The sequence below is a fragment of the Rutidosis leptorrhynchoides genome, chromosome 6, assembly GCF_046630445.1.
Source record: "Rutidosis leptorrhynchoides isolate AG116_Rl617_1_P2 chromosome 6, CSIRO_AGI_Rlap_v1, whole genome shotgun sequence".
Taxonomy (NCBI): Eukaryota; Viridiplantae; Streptophyta; class Magnoliopsida; order Asterales; family Asteraceae; genus Rutidosis; species Rutidosis leptorrhynchoides.
Window position 1 is genome coordinate 141,522,281 of NC_092338.1, and position 20,716 is coordinate 141,542,996.

A 20,716-nucleotide genomic window follows, 5' to 3' on the forward strand; every position below is an offset into this window, starting at 1 on the left:
GGAAGCTTCGGTTTGCAATCGGGTTGTGGTTATGGAGACGGGTGCTACGGGGGCATGGGATTGGTGTAGGAATCCGAGAGGTCGTGCTTTGGGTGAACTTTCCGAATTAAATGCGCTTATCCAAAATGTGGCTCTCAATCAAGACAAAGTTGATTCTTGGAAGTGGTTACTTAGTGACAATGGAGTCTTTTCAACAAAAAAAATTAGCGGATTTAATTAATGGGAAAAATCTTCAAGTGGGTCCTTCAAATTTCGAGACAATCCGTAATAACCTTGTCCCTTGCAAAGTGGAGATTTTCGTGTGGCGAGCAAGAAGAAGACGGTTAGCGGTCTTGTCGGAATTGGATAAAACGGGGATTGATCTTCATTCGGTTCTTTATCCAATTTGCCGGCAAGATGTGGAGTCGGTTGAACATTCTTTGGTCCTTTGCAATCTTGCCCTTGATATTTGGGGTAAGGTTTCAAATTGGTGGGGTTTGGGCACTTTCACAAATCTTAGTTGTAATGAAATCTTCATGGGAAATTCGAGCGTGCAAATGTCGGATGAGGGTCGTAAATTATGTCAAGCGGTCGAGTGGACTTGTGGGTACTTAATTTGGAAGAACCGGAATCTAAAAGTGTTTAAGAATAAATGTTGGAGTTCGCCGGTCGCATTGAGTGATATCCAAGTTAAAAGTTATTAGTGGGTCGCGTACAGTGATGTTATCCAATTGTACTTAAATTTTCGTGTAGTCTCGATGTAATTTGTGAGCATAGCTGCATCTTGCAGCTTCGGGTTTGGCTAGTGGGCCGATATATGTGGCCGCCTTTGTTTCACATGTACAGTTGCGAATTTTATAATATATGCATATTTTGTCTTTCAAAAAAAAATTAGTCCTAGTAATACTGCCCCCCAATTGTTTAATCCAAATCCAATCCAAATTCTCATCAATAAAAATCCAAAACAGAAGGAAATAAGAACACGCACGTGCTTCTCACGCGGTCGTTGAGCTGAGTCTTCAAACGAACCTTCAACGGAAACTTCACGGAAAGCCACGTGAAAACAACCATCTCTCCACCTATATATAGATATTTATTATAGCTAAATATATAAATCAAAAACATTCTGTTAACCAGCAATATCGATCAGATCAATCATGGATTCCGGCCATCAAAACGTCGTCGTTATGCGTCACGGTGATCGAATTGACAACTTCGAGCCGTTATGGACTGAGAAAGCTGATAGACCATGGGATCCACCGTTGGTTTTAGATGGCAAAATTAGGGCATTTTGTACTGGTAAAAAGTTCAGTAATAATAAATTAGGGTTTCCGATTCATCGTGTGTTTGTATCACCGTTTCTTCGGTGCCTTCAGACTGCATCTGAAGTTATTCATGCTATTTGTGCTGTTGATGACAATGTCAATCAGTTGAGCTCTGCTGATGGTGTTGTTATTGATCCTTCTAAAATTAAGGTTATTTCTTATTTTTATTTTGTTATTTAGGATTATTATTTTTGTTCCTTTGTTGATAAATTGATAGATTGATATAGTTTGTTATCATATCAAGTAACTGTATTGTATTGTATATATAAAGGAGTGATGCATAGACTACAGGAACTGTTATGTTTATTATGAATATATTTAAGAAATCATTTGAAATGATTTGTAGATATTAACATTTACGTATATTTGACATCTTAAAAAGAAAAACACTTCTAAAGTAAGAACTCTAAATGCTCAATATTTTATACCACCGAGCCTTTGGCTGAGTGGTACTAGCTCCATGTGATGCGGACCCGTATTCACCTCTCTTTGAAGTGGTACAGGTTCGAATCCTTGTGGGAGGTTTTCTCCAGGATCATGTATAGAATTGAGGTGTATGCCGAAGGCCCGAAGCCATTATAGTCAACCATTAGGTTTGATTCAAAGCACACTCCGTTCGTGGAGTTGAGGTGTATGTCGAAGCCACGCGAAGGTGTGCGAGGAGTTTACTTCTAACGCGTGTGTGAGTGACAAATGAGAGTATTCGATATCAAAAACTATCGTTCAAAAAAAAAATGCTCAATATTTTCTGATACGAATCATAGAAGTTGACAAAATTAACATTTGAATAAATTCACGCATCTAATAACGGAACGTATATGTGAATGTATGCTTAGTTTTTGGGCTTAGACTGGTCTATGAACTTGGTGCACTGATTAGAGGTTTGGAGTTATAAATATGATGTTGATTAGTGACTACCTTTGGTGTACCTTAATGGCTGGGAAATTTAGCATTTACCTAAAAGCTTATACTCCGTATTATTTACTGTTGAATCATGGATAGTTGGAACTTTTATACTATTCCTGTTGATTTTGCTATAATTGTAAGTGTAAAGTGTAATTACAGTAGTTAGCTATATCTAGTTAAACTTGTTCAAATGATTGATACACTTAAATGATAAACTTGAATTTCATTTCCACTTTTTGAGTATGATTGGTACATTAACTGAGATGGATATGTTACTTGATGCTTGGCATTAGTTCTACCTTCTAAGGTGTGATTTCGTAATCTTTCTATTATTAACTTTACCTAAAAAAGTATCCCCATCTCCATGCTTCTGTATCATGAATAGACTAAGTTTAGCTAGTGGAGTATAAAGCTTCTAGGAACCAACACAGAATGCTTCGGTTTTGGCAACAATAGCACGGGTCTCGTCAAGACGTCAACATATGCCCAAAAGATTGATTGTGGAGAGAAGATCAGCAGCTCATGAAAGAAGTGTGAGATACCTACTTGTTAACTATTCGAAATAAGGTCGATCATGGCCTGGCTAAGGTGATAACTGTTGGTGATTTTAGTGTCATCCAACATTCATTTTAGCTGATTGGGATTTACTTGAATGCAAGATTTAGCTAGTTATAATTAACAACGGGTTCCGAGAGTGTGGAGTACACGCCCGTAAGAGTTGGCTAGTAACTGTCGCGTGAATTGCGGGGGTCAAGGAGGTCGCGCCTTTGGCGGGGTCCAAAAATAACTGATGTATCCAAGGGGCAGCGCCCTTGACTTTTCATCAATAGATTTTCCCGCCAAAATTGAAGGGTTGCATCCCTTCATTTTAACTGCCAAAAAAACTTATGTATATCTCCGTTTTTGGCAGAATCTGCATTCACATAACAAATACAGAAACACACACATTCTCCCTGATACTTGATTTCTTTTTGCCTGGAAATAAAATCCGTTCTTGTCTTATCCCCATTGAGATTTCGTGATAACCCGAGGCTTGTGTGGGGCGAAATACTTAATTAGGAAAGTGTTTCACGATTCAGGAACAATCCAGATAATCAAATCCATACCCAATTTCTAACGATAACTAACTAAATGTAGGTGAGCCAGACCACATAGTTTATATTATGCACAATTATTCTATGTTGGGTTTCTAAAAGATTTAGGCTAGTGATCAAGTGCTCTAATATGATCATGATCCCATGTAGCAATTGATACACTATTCATCTAGACACAAAGGCTGTAATTAGATAATAATACATATTAGAAACAAAGTTCTTATGATCTGCTATTTTGCTTAATTTGCCTTTAAGAAGTACAATATCAGCCTTCCATTTATTTCAGATGCCAACTTTTAGCTCTAACGTAATCCCTAGAAAATGAGATTCGAGCATGAGCCTTAGGCTTGGCCTTACATATAACCATATTTATGTGATAGATATTGATTTTATTTCATGACACCCGACATGTTGCAGGTGTCTGTTGAGTATGGACTATGTGAAATGCTGAATAAGCAAGCCATACGGGCTGCAAACGCCCCTAAAGATGGAGACTTTGCTTTCAATATTACTGAATGTGAAGCAGTTTTACCAGAAGGGACAGTAGATTCAAGTGTAGAACGGGTTTATGAAGAGGTTATAAGACCACATTTGATTTACTTTTATTAAAATGTGATGTAATTTAATAGATGACCGAGTATAACTGTCTGTTCGACTAATACCTAATTTTATTTTAACCATTATCAGTTACCAAAGTGGGAAGAGTCAACAGAGGGTGCTAGAGGCAGGTACAAGGACATTATCAAGATCCTTGCTGATAAATACCCTACTGAAAACTTGCTGCTTGTTACACACGGTAAGCATTTGTTTCTTTTTTTTCTCCCTATATTTCAGGTATCTTACTGTAATGTCACTTTGTTTTCTTGACCTTAACAGCAAGTGTAGTTAAAGATTGCAAAATGATGGGTCGGGTAACGGGTCAAAGGTTAATAAGGACAGGACGTGTTTAGTACAAGGTGAAGTGAGTTGGGTTTGGTTGAATCCTAAAAGATGTTGTCCAATCATTTATAGGTTGATATTATAACAAAAATTATATAGTTACAATCATAATGATGGGTTGGGTAACGGGTTAAAGGTCAATAAGGACGTGTTTGGTACAAGTTGAAATGGGTTGGGTTTGGTTGAATCCTAAAAGATGTCCAATTTGGGTTGGGTTTGGACTGTCCAGTCATTTATGGTTGATATTATAACAAAAGTTATATAATTACAATCATAATTATAACGTTTTTGAAGGAAGTGTTCAGGAGGGCTACACCTTCTGTAACTTTTACTCTTAACTTGTTTCTCTTTTTAGCTATATTTCTTGTACCCTTGTAACTGTTCATATGTAAAATACAACACAAATTGATCTAATTCTTAAGTAAATAGATCCAAATTGCATCTTAATTCATAACATCTAAGTTTTCGTGAAATTGTGAATACGCTATAGCCACTTAGAACATTTAGGTTTCCTACCTAGCAAAAATGGCACTTTTGAGTTTTCCATTAAGTTTTGAATAGGCTGAATTTCGTCATGTTTTATCGAATGGGTAAAAGATTAGCGTCAAATGGGTTAAAAGTCACCTGAATAATATTAATACAAAGACTTTTTAATAAAATGGTGTAAGAGATTGACCATTTCTACCCAATGACTCAATCCTACCCGTTAACTGACCCATTTCCCATTTTTACATTATGCAGGTGAAGGTGTTGGGACATCAGTCAGTGCATATACACCGGATCACTTGACAGTGTATGATGTCGAATACTGTGCTTATTCGCTGCTGCAGAGACCGATCTCTAACAAAGAAGATGAATCAGTGACAGGTAGCGCATTTGAGGTGATTTTAGATCAAGGGTATACGGGTATTCTACTCGCACCAGCAGAAGATTAAATCATAAACGGACCAGAACCACTGACCGTTTAAACGAGAAAGATTGTTTCTCATTTACCCTTTTGGGTCGTATTTCATAAGGAAATTCATATACTTGTTTTTTAGTTGGTGAAGTTGAGTGAAAAGTGAAATTTCATAGCAAATGCTCTATTAAGTGAAATTATTCCGTATTTGACTTGATTAAAGCAAGGTTGTTAAAATCAAGGTGATCGTTTTTGTCTTAGCCAGGATCGAAAGATCACATCGTGACCTTAAACCCCACTCAGTTATTCTAATCTCGTATCGTAACACGTTTAATACAATAGAGGTTTCAAACTCTATTCGTTATATGAAAGACCTATTACATAATGCTGTTTCAGTGCGAGAGGTTTCAACTCTATTCCTCATATGTAAGACCTATTATGCGAGGTGTTCAGTACGATAGAGATTTCAAACTTTTATTCTTATGCAACACCTATTACGTGTTACTTTTGGTGCGGTACATGTCTCAAACTCTATTCGTCTTACCTATTGCGTGAGGTTTTCAATGCCATAGAGGTTTTTATCTCTATTTGTCACATGACTTCATTGCTGGCTCCCTGTTGGCAGTGGCGGAACCAAAAAGCTTTTTCACCGGGGGTTTAACGTTTTTTGGGCAAAATATGGAAGCTTTTTGGCAATATGGAGGTTTTTGGGTAATATATGGAGGCTTTGGGGCAAATATATGGAGGCTTTTGGGGCAAAATATGGAGGCTTTGGTGGCAAAAATCCAAAAGTATAGGCCTGAAAATTTTGAATCCGCAAGCCCCACTCTGTTTCCCCCAGTTTGTTGGTTAAAATGACATCCTTTGTGTCGTTTGCAGTGACATGTTAAGTAGTTCAACACCACATGTATGAACATGTCCTACTGAATTAGGAGACTCAATGATGCATATTGCCTTTTCGTTAGCAGTGTTGTTCTAATTACATGTCATCTAAGTTGATTTCTTGAGCTTCGAGTTTATTTAGCTTGAAATTGATTTTAGGTGAAATTGTCCAAGAAGTGAAAAATGGATAAACTTTTTGAATTCAACTAAATTTCACTGTTTTGGCTATATTTTCTTCATCGATACTTAAATAGAGTTAATTTACTAGCTCATTCATTCATATCTCAGGGGCTACAATCTTCATTTTAATAGTTACTTAAAATTAAGGGAAAGGGTATCTGAACAAAAGTGATCATGCAGAAAGGAAGACGCTGACTAAGCACTCACTACAGGAGCCAAGTGTCATGACCTGCGAATTTTAGCTATAAATACCAATTTAACCTTAAAAATCAATATCTCATTCATCACGTAAGGTGTATATTTTATTTTCTATAGAAGATGTGAAATGAAAATACTAACAACCACCACTCAAAAGCCTAAAATAAACATATAAACCCGATCCCGTATTCAATCCTATGTCTGTCACTCCTCGATAACCACACAACCAAAACGTTCACCGGGTAATCCGAGAACACCTAATCGAAGCCTGTTGTCACACCCCCAAATAGGGTCTGGGGTATTTGTGACTAATTATATCAAATCACAGTTGTATAAACGAGAACGACTCTATATGAGACGTTTTATTGAGTTTTGCAGCAGAAGATAAATACATCTGTCACACCCCCAAATATGGTCTGGAGTATTTGTGACTAATTATATCAAATCACAGTTGTATAAACGAGAACGACTCTATATGAGACGTTTTATTGAGTTTTGCAGCGGAAGATAAATAGATTACATTGTATTTAGAGCATTAAGTGTTTTTAAATGAATTGGTAAGTAATGCATTAAGACTCCAAGCATGGCAAGAAATCATCATCAAAGCAGCAGATATACAGCGGAAGCAATATTTAAGTACCTGAGAATAAACATGCTTAAAAAGTCAACACGAGGTTGTGTGAGTTCATAGGTTTGTCATAAATCAATAATTCAGTATAGCATTAGACCACAAGATTTCAGTTTAAAGTTGATTGATACCAACTATATCAATCGAAAGAGTTGTTGTTTGTAATATCGCGACTAAATAAAAGTTACCCCGTGACACCTTGTACTGTCAGTGTCGTCGAATCATTATTATGTATCCAAAGACCAACGGTCAAATGGACAGAGACGTTACTCTCAATAGCGCTATTCATAATAACTAAGTTTGCATCTTATACCTCAGCAATTAACGATATTACGGCAGAGATTTAGCATGACAAAGCACGTATATAGCATAAAAGTTTGAATACTTGTGTCTAACGTGTAAAACAGTTATAAAAATACTGCATGTATTCTCAGCCCAAAAATATAGATAAAAAGGGAGCAAATGAACTCACGATACGATACGATAGTTTGTAGTAATTATGCGTATGATGTCACTGAACAAGTGTAATGTTAACCTCGAATTCACGAACCTATATCAAGTTTATATATTAAAATCTATAATTGTAATTGAACAATTATATTATTAATGGTGTAATTGTTATTTCAATAAATTATATGTCTTATTAAACTATTTTAATTAAGTAATTTATTGATAATTGATATATATAATAAGCATAATACATATCACTTAATACTTATTTAGTAAAATAATAATAATACTAAATAATAATAACAATAAAGATAATACTATTAGTAATACAAATATTGATAATATTAATAATAATGTTAAAAATAATAATTTTAATGTTATTAATAATGATGTTTATAAAAATAATTATAATGATAATAATAACAATAATAATAATAATAATGATAGTAATAATAATAAAATAAAAGTTTTAATATTATTGTTAAGATAAAAATGTTAGTTTTAATAAAAATAATACTTTTAATAATAAGGTTAATCATATTGGTAATAATAATGATAACATTAATAATAATACTTATATTAATGATAATAAATAATGATGATAATTTTAATAAAGATAATAATAACAAAATGATATTTTTATTAAAAATGTTAATTTAGATGATAAAACTAATTTTAATAAAATGATAGATTTAAAAGTTATAATATTTTTAGTAATAATAATAATAATAATAATAATAATAATAATAATAATAATAATAATAATAATAATAATAATAATAATAATAATAATAATAATAATAATAATAATAATAATAATAATAATAATAAGAATAAGAATAAGAATAATGATAATAATAATAAAAATGAAAACTACCTTATAGGCTTTTTCTAAAAAAATATGCCCCAAACCGGCTTGAAACTGAGACCTCTCGCTCACCCGTAAACACCCCACACCACTCCTCCATTTCACATTTTCTGATTTAATACCCCATATATATATATATAACCCGTAATATTTTATCATCTTTTCCTTCTTCTTCTTGAATCTCGATTACCCAAAAATTATAACAGAAATTTATGGTTCTTTTTGGTTTTGAAATTAAAACAGAATTGATGTTTTCTTGTGATCAACAAACCCGAAAAAGAAATAGAAATATTAAACAGCAGCAGTAGCTGGTTAAAAAAAAAATTTAAACTCAATTATTGATTATGAATTCTAGACTGTTTTAGATTATGATTACAACACGAAATTTGTTTTAAATCGTTCCTATAATCTTTTTCAATCCTCAATTTAATCTGAAACATTAAAACGAATACGAATTTCTCGATGAACACAACAGTTGACTTTTGAAAAACTAACTTTGACTCTCAAATTCGAAATCAATAGAAGGAATTGAAAGCTAAGATTTTGCAGTTTGTTTGAACTAAAGATTCCTAACACAACTGCATTTAAGGATTTTGAAATGGATTCGAAATCAAGCTTTTCAAAAAAATAAAACTCGAGCAGAGCACGAGACTGTTTTGAAAAATAAATAAATAAATGATTTAGTTTAATTGAAGTAATTACAATTGATAATTGATAAAGATGATGGAGAATTCGATTGCGTTTTTATAATTAAACTGGGATGATCGAGTGCTATGGATGTCGACTTGATTATTCACTCAGGAATCGATAATTTAAAAAGCAGAAAAAAATAATGGGAAACAGATATGAATCACGATCAATTAAAAATTTGATATACCTAATGATACCTAATCTACTTTTATAAAATAACATATCATAACAAAAAAGAAATGGCGACCTAATACCTACTTGATCCATTTATTACTGATTTAATATTTGTAATTAATTAATAATAATATTAATAATAATAATCAATAAATATAAATATATTTAAAAAATAATAATAATACTTTTAATATTATTAATAATAATAATAATAATAATAATAATAATAATAATAATAATAATAATAATAATAATAATAATAATAATAATAATAATAATAATAATACTATTAATAACAAGATAATGATATTTATTAATACTAATGTTAATAATGATAATAATATTAATATGACAATATTAATAATAAAAAAAAAAATTTTAATTATAATTAATAATAATGATAATAATCATTCTAAAATGTTAATAGTACTATTAATAATAATAGTAATAAGTTATATTAATAGTAATGATACTTACATTAATCTTATCACTTTTAGTAAAAGTGATAATACTAATAATATTAATGATAATAATAATTATTAACAATAATAATATTAATAATATTGAGAGTAATAATATTTGTAAATGATGATAAATAATAATATTAATATTAATATAACAAATTAATATTAATACATAATTATTTACAAATAGTGGTTCGTGAATCGTTAGAATCAGTTCGAAGTTAAATGAGATTGTGTTTAAATTTTGTCAGAAATTTCTGGGTTATCACAGTATCCCCCTGTTAATAGAAATTCCGTCCCGAAATTTAGTTGTTGCCATCCATCGGCGTTGTTTGTAAAAAGGTGAGGATATTTTCATTTTATTTGGTTTTCACGTTCCCAGGTATACTCGGGGCCTTGCGTGAATTCCAACGGATAGAATATTGTTTTGTTTCTAGCGTTTAAATCTTAAGATCCATAAATTCTACGAAGTGCATTTTATTATTAATGCAGAGGTTATCTAAAGGATTAACAAGAGTGTCATTTGGCTAGGTTATCTCAGAAAGAGATGATGACACTATACAAGCATTTTAATACACATGAAATGTGTTATGAATAATAGTGAGCATATTTAAACCTTGAGCGTTTATGCCACAATATTAGGGTAGACAAAATAGAGAAGAGTTCATCAAAATCACGGTCATGAAATTTGATAGAGATCGTCATTGTTTACAACAAGAACGATGAATATGAGTTGAAAAATAGAGTTTCATCAACATTGGGTAATATGGATGAAACGATTCGATTACAGGAAGAGCATAAGCGAAGCTATCACAAAAGAGTGAAATGAGAAAATTAAATGTTCGTCTTAACTTTTGACATAGCTAAAGTTGATTTTCGGAATTCAAGGGATTTAAATAAATCTTCGAAATCTTTATAAGATTTGATTCTCCGGTAATTAAGGAATTTTGGAATTTTCTTTGATTAAATGCGGTAAATTGCCTTGATTGCTGTGTCTGGAATTTCGCTATAAATTAGCTTTTTCCGTTTCATTATCTTCACCACTTATATACTTTCTTTCTCAATTCATACTTCCAAAAGATTTGTTAATATGCTCAATCCAGTTCTTGTTCTTGACCTTATATTGGTTATCGCCACAATCATCCTTCTTTTTCAACTCCCACCAGAGGAGTCTGTTTACTTCTACTATGCTCTAGGGATTATAGTGTTTATTATTCTCCCGTGTCTTTATATTGCTGATATACACGATTTGTAATTTATGTGTTGTTGTCGGGCTTTATATTTTCCCTTATATGTCGGAGCTTCATGCTTTTGTAAAGCAAGTAATGGTCCAGAATTCGTAGGTATGAAGTTTCGAATGATCATAATATACAAAGCAGAAAGGAAAGGTAATAGCACGATTTGATTTGTCAAATTACCAGAATATCCGAAAAAGACCGAATCATCAAGAAAAATATTTTCTTGATATGTTTAGAGGTTAAATATAATGAAAGAGTTATGTAACATGGCAAATGATGATTATAAAGTCTATGAATCATCATCTTCCATTAAAAATTTAGCATGACTTACTATAATATAATCAAGTTGGCCTGACGTCATTATATTATACTAACTCATGCTTCAATTCCCAACACTACTTCAAATCATTCAAAATTTAAACTTGAATTCTACAGAATATAGAAACTAAAACAGTTTCCTTTATGATGTAATAAATATATCGCAAAGAGATAATTAATTGCGGACAAGAATCGTTATGAATATATCTTCAGAAATATCGAAGATACTTATAACGAAAGATACGATGATATCTTAGAATTTCTAAGATCGATGAATAATGAAGAAAATTCTTCCGTAAGGTTTTAGAATGCGTAAAAAGATCTTCTGTGATTTCTATTGAATCATCTAGATTCTTTGGGTATAGGTTTAATCTTTGTGATTTATCTACAGCTTCATTCATGTTTTGCTCAATCCGTTTTTCAACACCAGATTTTCTTTCGAGCTTTCCAACACACAATTCTTTATTATCAAGCTTCTGGTCATTAAGACTATCTACAGCTTTTGCTGCTTCATCAGCATTATTAAGGTTAATGAATCTGAGTCATTGGTTATCAATCCGAATTATTTTCAAGAATTTGGAGTTGAAGTGTTTATGCGTAGGGTGTATCCATCAATGGATCTAATGGTTGACGAATAGACGTTGTTGATTTCAAAAGTAACGAATGATAATTTCGATGGTTTGATGTGATAATTCATCGCACAATATGAATGAATATAATTCGGGAATGTAGTGATCTTTAGGAAGATAACACCTGTTGAAGCCTTACTTGGATTCTGATATGCCAAAATTAGAATATGTAATTGAATTTGTATGAAAATGGTTGTTCTTCAGTGAACAGATACATATATCTGTGGATGTAAGTAGAATAGTTAATGACTATTGAATCAGAATTGAAGAATGTACAATGTAACATATTAATGTGAGATATAAATATTTCTCGGGTATTACCAACCCGTTAAAATATTTTCACAATTTACAGTTTGTACAAAAGAGTTTTAATTACAATCTTTATGAAGATATATGTTCATATATATATTCTTCAGATATAATATAGATTTAATGAGTTAATATTAAATTAAGCTCATTTAATTTACGGTTGGAACGAGAATAAATAATCTTCAAAACTTTAAAGATTACATAATCATCGCGGAATATTTCTCTAATGAAGTTATGAATCAATACTTCATCGTTCATTGTTATTGATATACCTCGGTAAATGATGTTGATGCTCGTGGAATCCTTGTGAAATTCACAAGGCACGAATAATGTTTTCTAGAAAGTTTCGAGTACATTGAAAATGGAAGTGTAAAATCAAATATGTATTTGAATAATACACTTGGTTTATTATGAAATGGAGTTTATTGTGCTGAAGCAGTGATTAACGATTGTTAAGTCATTAACGAAAGGTGTACATCATAGCATAATAGTGATATGAATTAACCAAGTAGTTACATACTAGTTAAGATTCACACGTAATAGCTTAGTACGAAAATATTTATTATTGTTCCAAATCATATATATATATATATATATATATATATATATATATATATATATATATATATATATATATATATATATATATATATATGTATATAGTATACATATATAATTCTTCAGGAAGAATGAGTCAATACATCTTAACTCATTATTACTAATATTCCTTGATGGCTGTGATGTTGATGTTTGAGGTACCAAGTGTGATGTCGAGGCGTGGGATGCGGATGTTGGTGGTGGTGATACTAGTGCTGTTGGTGGTGATGCTGATGGTGTTTATAGTGCTTGCGGTGTTGGTGATGTTGGCGGTACTGATGGTGGTGTTACTGGTGATGTCAGTGCTGGTGATGCTGCTGGTGCTCGTAGGTTTTGCTAATATTCTCCAAAGCCGCTACTCGAGCGCGAAGCTCGTTGACTTCTTCCATCATTTCAGGATGATTGGCGGTTCGGACAAGAGGATGAATAAGATCTAGAATCTTCGATATTATATAATCGTGACGGGATACCCCGGAAAGAAGAGAGAAAATGGTGTTCCGAACTAGTTCGCCGGTAAGTGCTTCAGGCTCTTCACCAAGTGGTGAATTCGGTTGGTGGAAGGGATCTCCTTCTTCTCGCCTCCATTGATTGAGTCGGCTACGAACCCATCCCCAATTCATCCAGAATAGATGATGGCTGATTGGTTCGTTTGTTCCTGTTACGCTGCCATTGGAGCTCGAGGAGTTCGAGGAATCCATATTATGTGTTTGGAATAGGGTTTGATATGAAATGGGTGTTGGATACTGAATGATATATTCGTCTCCTTTAATACGTATATATAGCAAAAAGATTTCCGTAATTTACGGAGGAAATTTAGGAAAAGTGTTATACAAAGTCTAGTGGGATAGATATGATAATATATGATTTGTTTATACTCCATTTATGCAATAATTGCAGTATGACGTGTCGAGATAAAAAATGATAAGTATATAATCAGATAAACTTTCGATTAAAGACTTTCAATTCGTAATGGCCTATTCAGGTCTAGGGGCTTGAGCTATAGGATCCTTTAAATCGGTAATCCAAACCCTTCCATTCTAGAGTTTCGTAGACGCCATCCGTCAAGAAAGTTCAATAATCAAAATAACAAGAAAGCAAAGATTTTGAAAGTAATGAATATGAATAGTAGAGATTTCAAGAATCATGTATAACATTTCATGTAATACATATGTAATACACAAAACCATGATAGATGACAAAGGAATGTCGAGAATTTCAGAAATCATGGTGTCGCATTTAAATGTGGTGGCGGAATTGGATAGTACTTAGGAGAGTGAGCAGAGTTTTTAGATTGGCTTGGCATTCTAAGGAAGATTAAAGAATTTAATAAGCATAGTTTCTAAGGTATAGTGTAGCATTTAACAATTAAAAGCAACAATTAAAGGCACTATAGTCAAGGAAAGTTGTAGTCCTACATTGCTAAGGTACCTAATTGTATAAGGCACACTTAAAATGCAATCCTGGTTCTCTACAACAAAACTGCTCTGATACCAATCCGTCACACCCCCAAATAGGGCCCGGGGTATTTGTGACTAATTATATCAAATCACAGTTGTATAAACGAGAACGACTCTATATGAGACGTTTTATTGAGTTTTGCAGCGGAAGATAAATAGATTACATTGTATTTAGAGCATTAAGTGTTTTTAAATGAATTGGTAAGTAATGCATGAAGTCTCCAAGCATGACAAGAAATCATCATCAAAGCAGCAGATATACAGCGGAAGCAGTATTTAAGTACTTGAGAATAAACATGCTTAAAAAGTCAACACGAGGTTGTGTGAGTTCATAGGTTTGTCATAAATCAATAATTCAGTATAACATTAGACCACAAGATTTCAGTTTAAAGTTGATTGATACCAACTATATCAATCGAAAGAGTTGCTGTTTGTAATATCGCGACTAAACAAAAGTTACCCCATCACACCTTGTACTGTCAGTGTCGTTGAAACATTATTATGTATCCAAAGACCAACGGTCAAATGGACAGAGACGTTACTCTCAATAGCGCTATTCATAATAACTAAGTTTGCATCTGATAAGGCTAAAAAGGAACATATATTTCATAGCAATATCCCTCCTAAATAATAGGTTTTCATATGTAATTGTATTATATTTTCATTGTAATTGTTTAAATAAATAAGTGCGAAGACAAAAGGCGAAAACGAAGATTTGAAGACACAAACGTCCAAAAAGCTCAAATGTTCAAGATACAATTCAAAAGGTTCAATTTATTGATGAAAAGCGTCTAAAAATGACAAGAGTACAAGTTACAAAACGCAAAGTACAAGATATTAAATTGTACGCATGGACGTTCGAAAATCCGGAACCGGGAAATGAGTCAACTATCAAAGCCCGACGCAACGGACCAAAAATTACAAGTCAACTATGCACAAGAATATAATATAATATTTAAATAATTATATAAATTATTTATATATTATATATTTAAAAATTATGTCGACAAGCTATGAGACAAATGATCCTGAGCTGGATTTTCAAACTCCGCGACTCGCGGAGTTTGAAGGCTAAAAACTCCACGACTCGCGGAGCTGTCAAAAATCAAAACTCCTATAAAAGCTCACGAATTCTGCGAGTAAAAAAATATAATAATAATAATACTCCTATGTAATAATAATAAATATATATATGGGAATGTTGAAAACAAGGCTAAGGAAACTCTTTTTGATATCCAAAATCAATTAAATCAATACTCTCAAATGAGTGTTGATGACAATTCATTCGGTCAATCTTGGATCACGAATGACGAAACAATAACTGGTTGTGAAATCTGTGGAGATTATCACTCAACATGGGAATGTTATTATTACGTTCCTATGAAAAATTACGCACCCACGGAACCTGAATGGAATGATTATGAAGAATACAATTCAAATTGGGATTATTCCCAAGAATATATCCAAACTCAACAACCAGTAGACGAGGAAAATTACGTGTCTGAAAATTTATTAGACAATATGAAAATCAAACTCGAAGAACTCAATGCTCAAAATGAACAAATGAGAGAGTTTGTAAACCGGCAAGCTGAAACTCTATCAGACTACACACCTGTTGATCTGAGGAGTCGTGTGCAAGAAAATCTCATATCATCGAATTTTGATGAATTCGAGAGCTCCGAAATCACCAACTATCCCGATGATACTTTTTATTCAGTCTTACCAATTTCACAACATATCGACACATTAGCCTCTGCCGACGAAATCATCGATCCATCAATGGATAAAGAATCAATGGATAAAGAAGAAGTAAGGGTAACAAATTGGTACTCTTGGGAATACAATAACGTTGAAAATTTTACCCCCAAGGCCAAACCGAACCATTCCACAACCTTCCAACCCAATATTCTCAATAGACGAGTCATCCACCGGAAATGAACTACGAGCTGTAATAGATAATGACACCTCGAATTTCACCCAATTGGGTAATAGAGGTGAAAACTTTGACGTCGAGAATAAAAGGAAGGAAACGTTAGAAATTGTCCACCCTATAATATGTATGTCGGTGTATATCGATCCATTTGACCAAGAACCAGAAAAGAGACATATCCATTTACTAAAAGCTACACTTAAAAAAGAATTAAGTAGTGACGATCGGGTGAGTCTAAACTTTAAACCCATTGATATATTCTACACCACCCGAGATGTAAATAACTGGCTCACTACTCTAATTCGTGGAACTTATTCTACCGACTTCACATGTCGTCAGCTAAGTGTGGGGAAGTTTAACCCCACTTAATGTTAAATTAGGGGTTCGGGTTAGTGCATAACTCGTTAACAAAAATGCATGATAAGTTAGGATAAAAGACGTTTTTTCAAATATTAGTAAACAGTTCAGAAAAGCAACCGTTTTTGAAGAAAAACATGTGTGATAAAACAAAAAGGAATGAACGATGAGGTGCACCATCTATCATCCTGCAATTTTATGGTATCTTTAACTACTTTCTACACTAATCACCATCATGAATTTATAATTAGAGTCTGATTTCATGCAAATGAGGGCATTGCATGATCTTAAGTGTGGGAAAAGGTTATAAATTCTCTCGGATCTATTCTTGGCTTATTTTCTAAATTTTGTGAAAATTTAAAAAAAAAAATAAAAAAATTTCAACTAAATGAATTCAAAATCATGTTTATACATATTTATGAACGGTGAAAACTAGGTGTTAATACCGAAATTATCGTTACCTCGGAAAGGACATAAATTGAGAAACACCCTAAAACGATTGAATTCATTTAAAATGGAATAAAGGAGAATAAAAAGGCAAAGAAAGAAACTAAGTGTGGGGAGAATGTACCAAGTTATTCAATTAAAAACTATATATCACATGTTTCTGTAAAGTTATTGCAGGTGCTTTTGTTTTGGACTAAATTAACTGTTTTACCCGATTTACTGTAATATATTTGAAAGAAAAGATGGATCTACACGATGAATCAATTCCATCATTAAAAGGAAGTAAAGTCTTCCGAAAAAGACACGCGCTTCTTGATTTAGGTCATGAAGTTGTCGTCCAGACCAGCTGTAGGTTGACGAAAAATCTAGAAAAGTCATCTCTAAAATCAGCAGGAAATCCACGGACCTCAGCATCAAACAGGGTCGCCAAGTGGTCAGATTTATCCTAACCATGAGAAGGATTTATCTCGTAAAATGGGGAGGGCGCCGTGCAAATTAGCTTCATAAGACTAATGAATCAGACCCCCAGAAAGGATAATCTCCTTAAAGATTAAAAATCAGCTTTTAAGCCTGATATTACTCAATCCTTAAGATTGACCTTAAAGATTGAGAATTACAAACTCATGGAATTCAATGATATCTAAACTCGAGCTTGAACGAGAAAATATTTTGATCAAAATTACAAACCGATTTGTTTTCTGAAAACCCTATTTTCAATGCGTTCATTACCATTGAACGTAAAATCCTAGGAATTCACCTGGAATTCATTAGGTCACCTGAACCAAATCGGGTGTCAACCGTAAGAATGGTGGTTGCATAGCATGGTCAAAGACAAGACCTTGTGCCAGACCGAAAAATCATAGGATGATCTTTACTATTGCTCCTACAAAGGATAGTAATAGCATCCGACACGTTTATAGACCATAATCAAAAGCATGTCACGGGACATTGCCTTAACAGTTGCTTGTTCATCACTTTCCTTTACAACCGGACGGTAGTTTGCCGAAAGGTAATATACGGGAAAAGTAAACTGGACGTGTTGCTTTCCTAATACAAGGTTAGCAAGTGGGTAACACAAAACCACAAGTGTTGAGCTAAAATTTTCAAATCTGAAACCCACACAACCCACAAAAATATTTTGCAAACACCGGTGAAGGGTTATTCCGGAAAACTTATCTAGGGTAAAAGCTAGATTGAATTTTCAAAAGATCAAATATTTTCATAAAGATCCAATTTCCTTAAGGATCTACATTTTCATAGTCATGTGGGACTGTAAACCGCCTTTCAAATGTGCACTTTGCTTTGGAAACTGAAAGTAAATCGGCTATTTGATTGCAAGTGTCGTTGACCTAAACCCGAGGCAACTGTGGATGACACACCTACCTTTAACCATGGTTCTATCGTTACTATCATTGTTTATACCACCATATCAAAATCACTGATGTACAAAGTGTGATGAATAAAAAAGTGATTCATGTATGTTTTTATTTCAAGTTCTGTATTGCTTGAGGACAAGCAACGCTCAAGTGTGGGGATATTTGATAAGGCTAAAAAGGAACATATATTTCATAGCAATATCCCTCCTAAATAATAGGTTTTCATATGTAATTGTATTATATTTTCATTGTAATTGTTTAAATAAATAAGTGCGAAGACAAAAGGCGAAAACGAAGATTTGAAGACACAAACGTCCAAAAAGCTCAAATGTTCAAGATACAATTCAAAAGGTTCAATTTATTGATGAAAAGCGTCTAAAAATGACAAGAGTACAAGTTACAAAACGCAAAGTACAAGATATTAAATTGTACGCAAGGACGTTCGAAAATTCAGAACCGGGACATGAGTCAACTATCAAAGCCCGACGCAACGGACCAAAAATTACAAGTCAACTATGCACAAGAATATAATATAATATTTAAATAATTATATAAATTATTTATATATTATATATTTAAAAATTATGTCGACAAGCTATGAGACAAATGATCCTGAGCTGGATTTTCAAACTCCGCGACTCGCGGAGTTTGAAGGCTAAAAACTCCACGACTCGCGGAGCTGTCAAAAATCAAAACTCCTATAAAAGCTCACGAATTCTGCGAGTAAAAAAATATAATAATAATAATACTCCTATGTAATAATAATAAATATATATATATATATATATATATATATATATATTACATATATATATAGTATAGTATAGTTTTATATTAGATTAGTTTTGGGTTATGCGAAGGTTATTTTACGGGTTTTAAAGTCGGAGCTCTGTCCGTGTAACACTACGCGATAAATAATCAATGTAAGCTATGTTCAACCTTTTTACATTAATGTCTCGTAGCTAAGTTATTATTATGCTTATTTAAAACGAAGTAATCATGATGTTGGGCTAATTACTAAAATTGGGTAATTGGGCTTTGTACCATAATTGGGGTTTAGGCAAAAGAACGACACTTGTGGAAATTAGGCTATGAGCTATTAATGGGCTTTATATTTGTTTAACTAAATGATAGTTTGTTAATGTTAATATAAAGATTTACAATTGGGCGTCCCTATAAATTACCATATACACTCAATCGGACACGATGGGCGGGGTATTTATATGTACGAATAATCGTTCATTTAACCGGACACGGGAATGGATTAATAGCCACTAGAATAATTAAAACAGGGGTGAAATTATGTACAAAGGACACTTGGTATAATTGATAACAAAATATTAAAACCTTGGGTTACACTCAGTCGACATCCTGGTGTAATTATTAAACAAAGTATTAAAATCTTGTTACAGTTTAAGTCCCCAATTAGTTGGAATATTTAACTTCGGGCATAAGGTTAAATTTGCCGAGCATTTTATAATTATGATCGATGAACTATTGTGGACAAAAACCAGATAGGTTTCAAATACATCCAGGACAAAGGACAATTAACCCAGGACAATAAATTAAAATCAAAACGTCAAACATCATGATTACGGAAGTTTAAATAAGCATAATATATTTTATTTCATTTTTCCTCGTACTTTTAGTTATTGTCATTTTAATTATTGTTATTTATTTTATATTGTTATTTAAATATCGTCATTTACTATACGATTCGCTTAAAACATAAATCGACAAACCGGTCATTAAACGGTAAACCCCCTTTTATATATTATTATATATAATTATATATATTTTATACAAATATAGTTGTTTAAAAATATAGTGTGCAATAAGCCCGCTCCCTGTGGAACGAACCGGACTTACTAAAAACTATACTACTCTACGATTAGGTACACTGCCTATAGTGTTGTAGCGAGGTTTAGGTATATCCCATTTGTAAATAAATAATTAAAACTTGTGTAATTTGTAACGTATTTCGTAGTAAAAATATAGTACTATTTCGTACCCCCACGCTACCACCACATCAGCATCTTATATCTCAGCAATTAACGATATTACGGCAGAGATTTAGCATGACAAAGCACGTATATAGCATAAAAGTTTGAGTACTTGTGTCTAACGTGTAAAACAGTTATAAAAATAGTGCATGTATTCTCAGCCCAAAAATATAGATAAAAAGGGAGCAAATGAACTCACGATACGATACGATAGTTTGTAGTAATTATGCGTATGATGGCACTGAACAAGTGTAGTATTAACCTCGGATTCACGAACCTATATCAAGTTTATATATTAAAATCTATAATTGTAATTGAACAATTATATTATTAATGGTGTAATTGTTATTTCAATAAATTATATGTCTTATTAACCTATT

The 20,716-nt window shown here is 32.7% G+C and overlaps 1 protein-coding gene across 1 annotated transcript; it reads left to right on the forward strand.

Moving 5' to 3' along the window:
• The first annotated feature begins 1,074 nt into the window (after window positions 1-1,074).
• Window positions 1,075-5,526, forward strand: LOC139851785 (uncharacterized). The gene is made up of 4 exons (XM_071840951.1): window positions 1,075-1,454; window positions 3,722-3,880; window positions 3,992-4,100; window positions 4,985-5,526. Exons 1-4 carry the CDS (start codon window positions 1,137-1,139, stop codon window positions 5,176-5,178), a joined length of 780 nt encoding a protein of 259 aa, XP_071697052.1. The 5' UTR covers window positions 1,075-1,136; the 3' UTR covers window positions 5,179-5,526.
• Window positions 5,527-20,716: the final 15,190 nt, after the last annotated feature.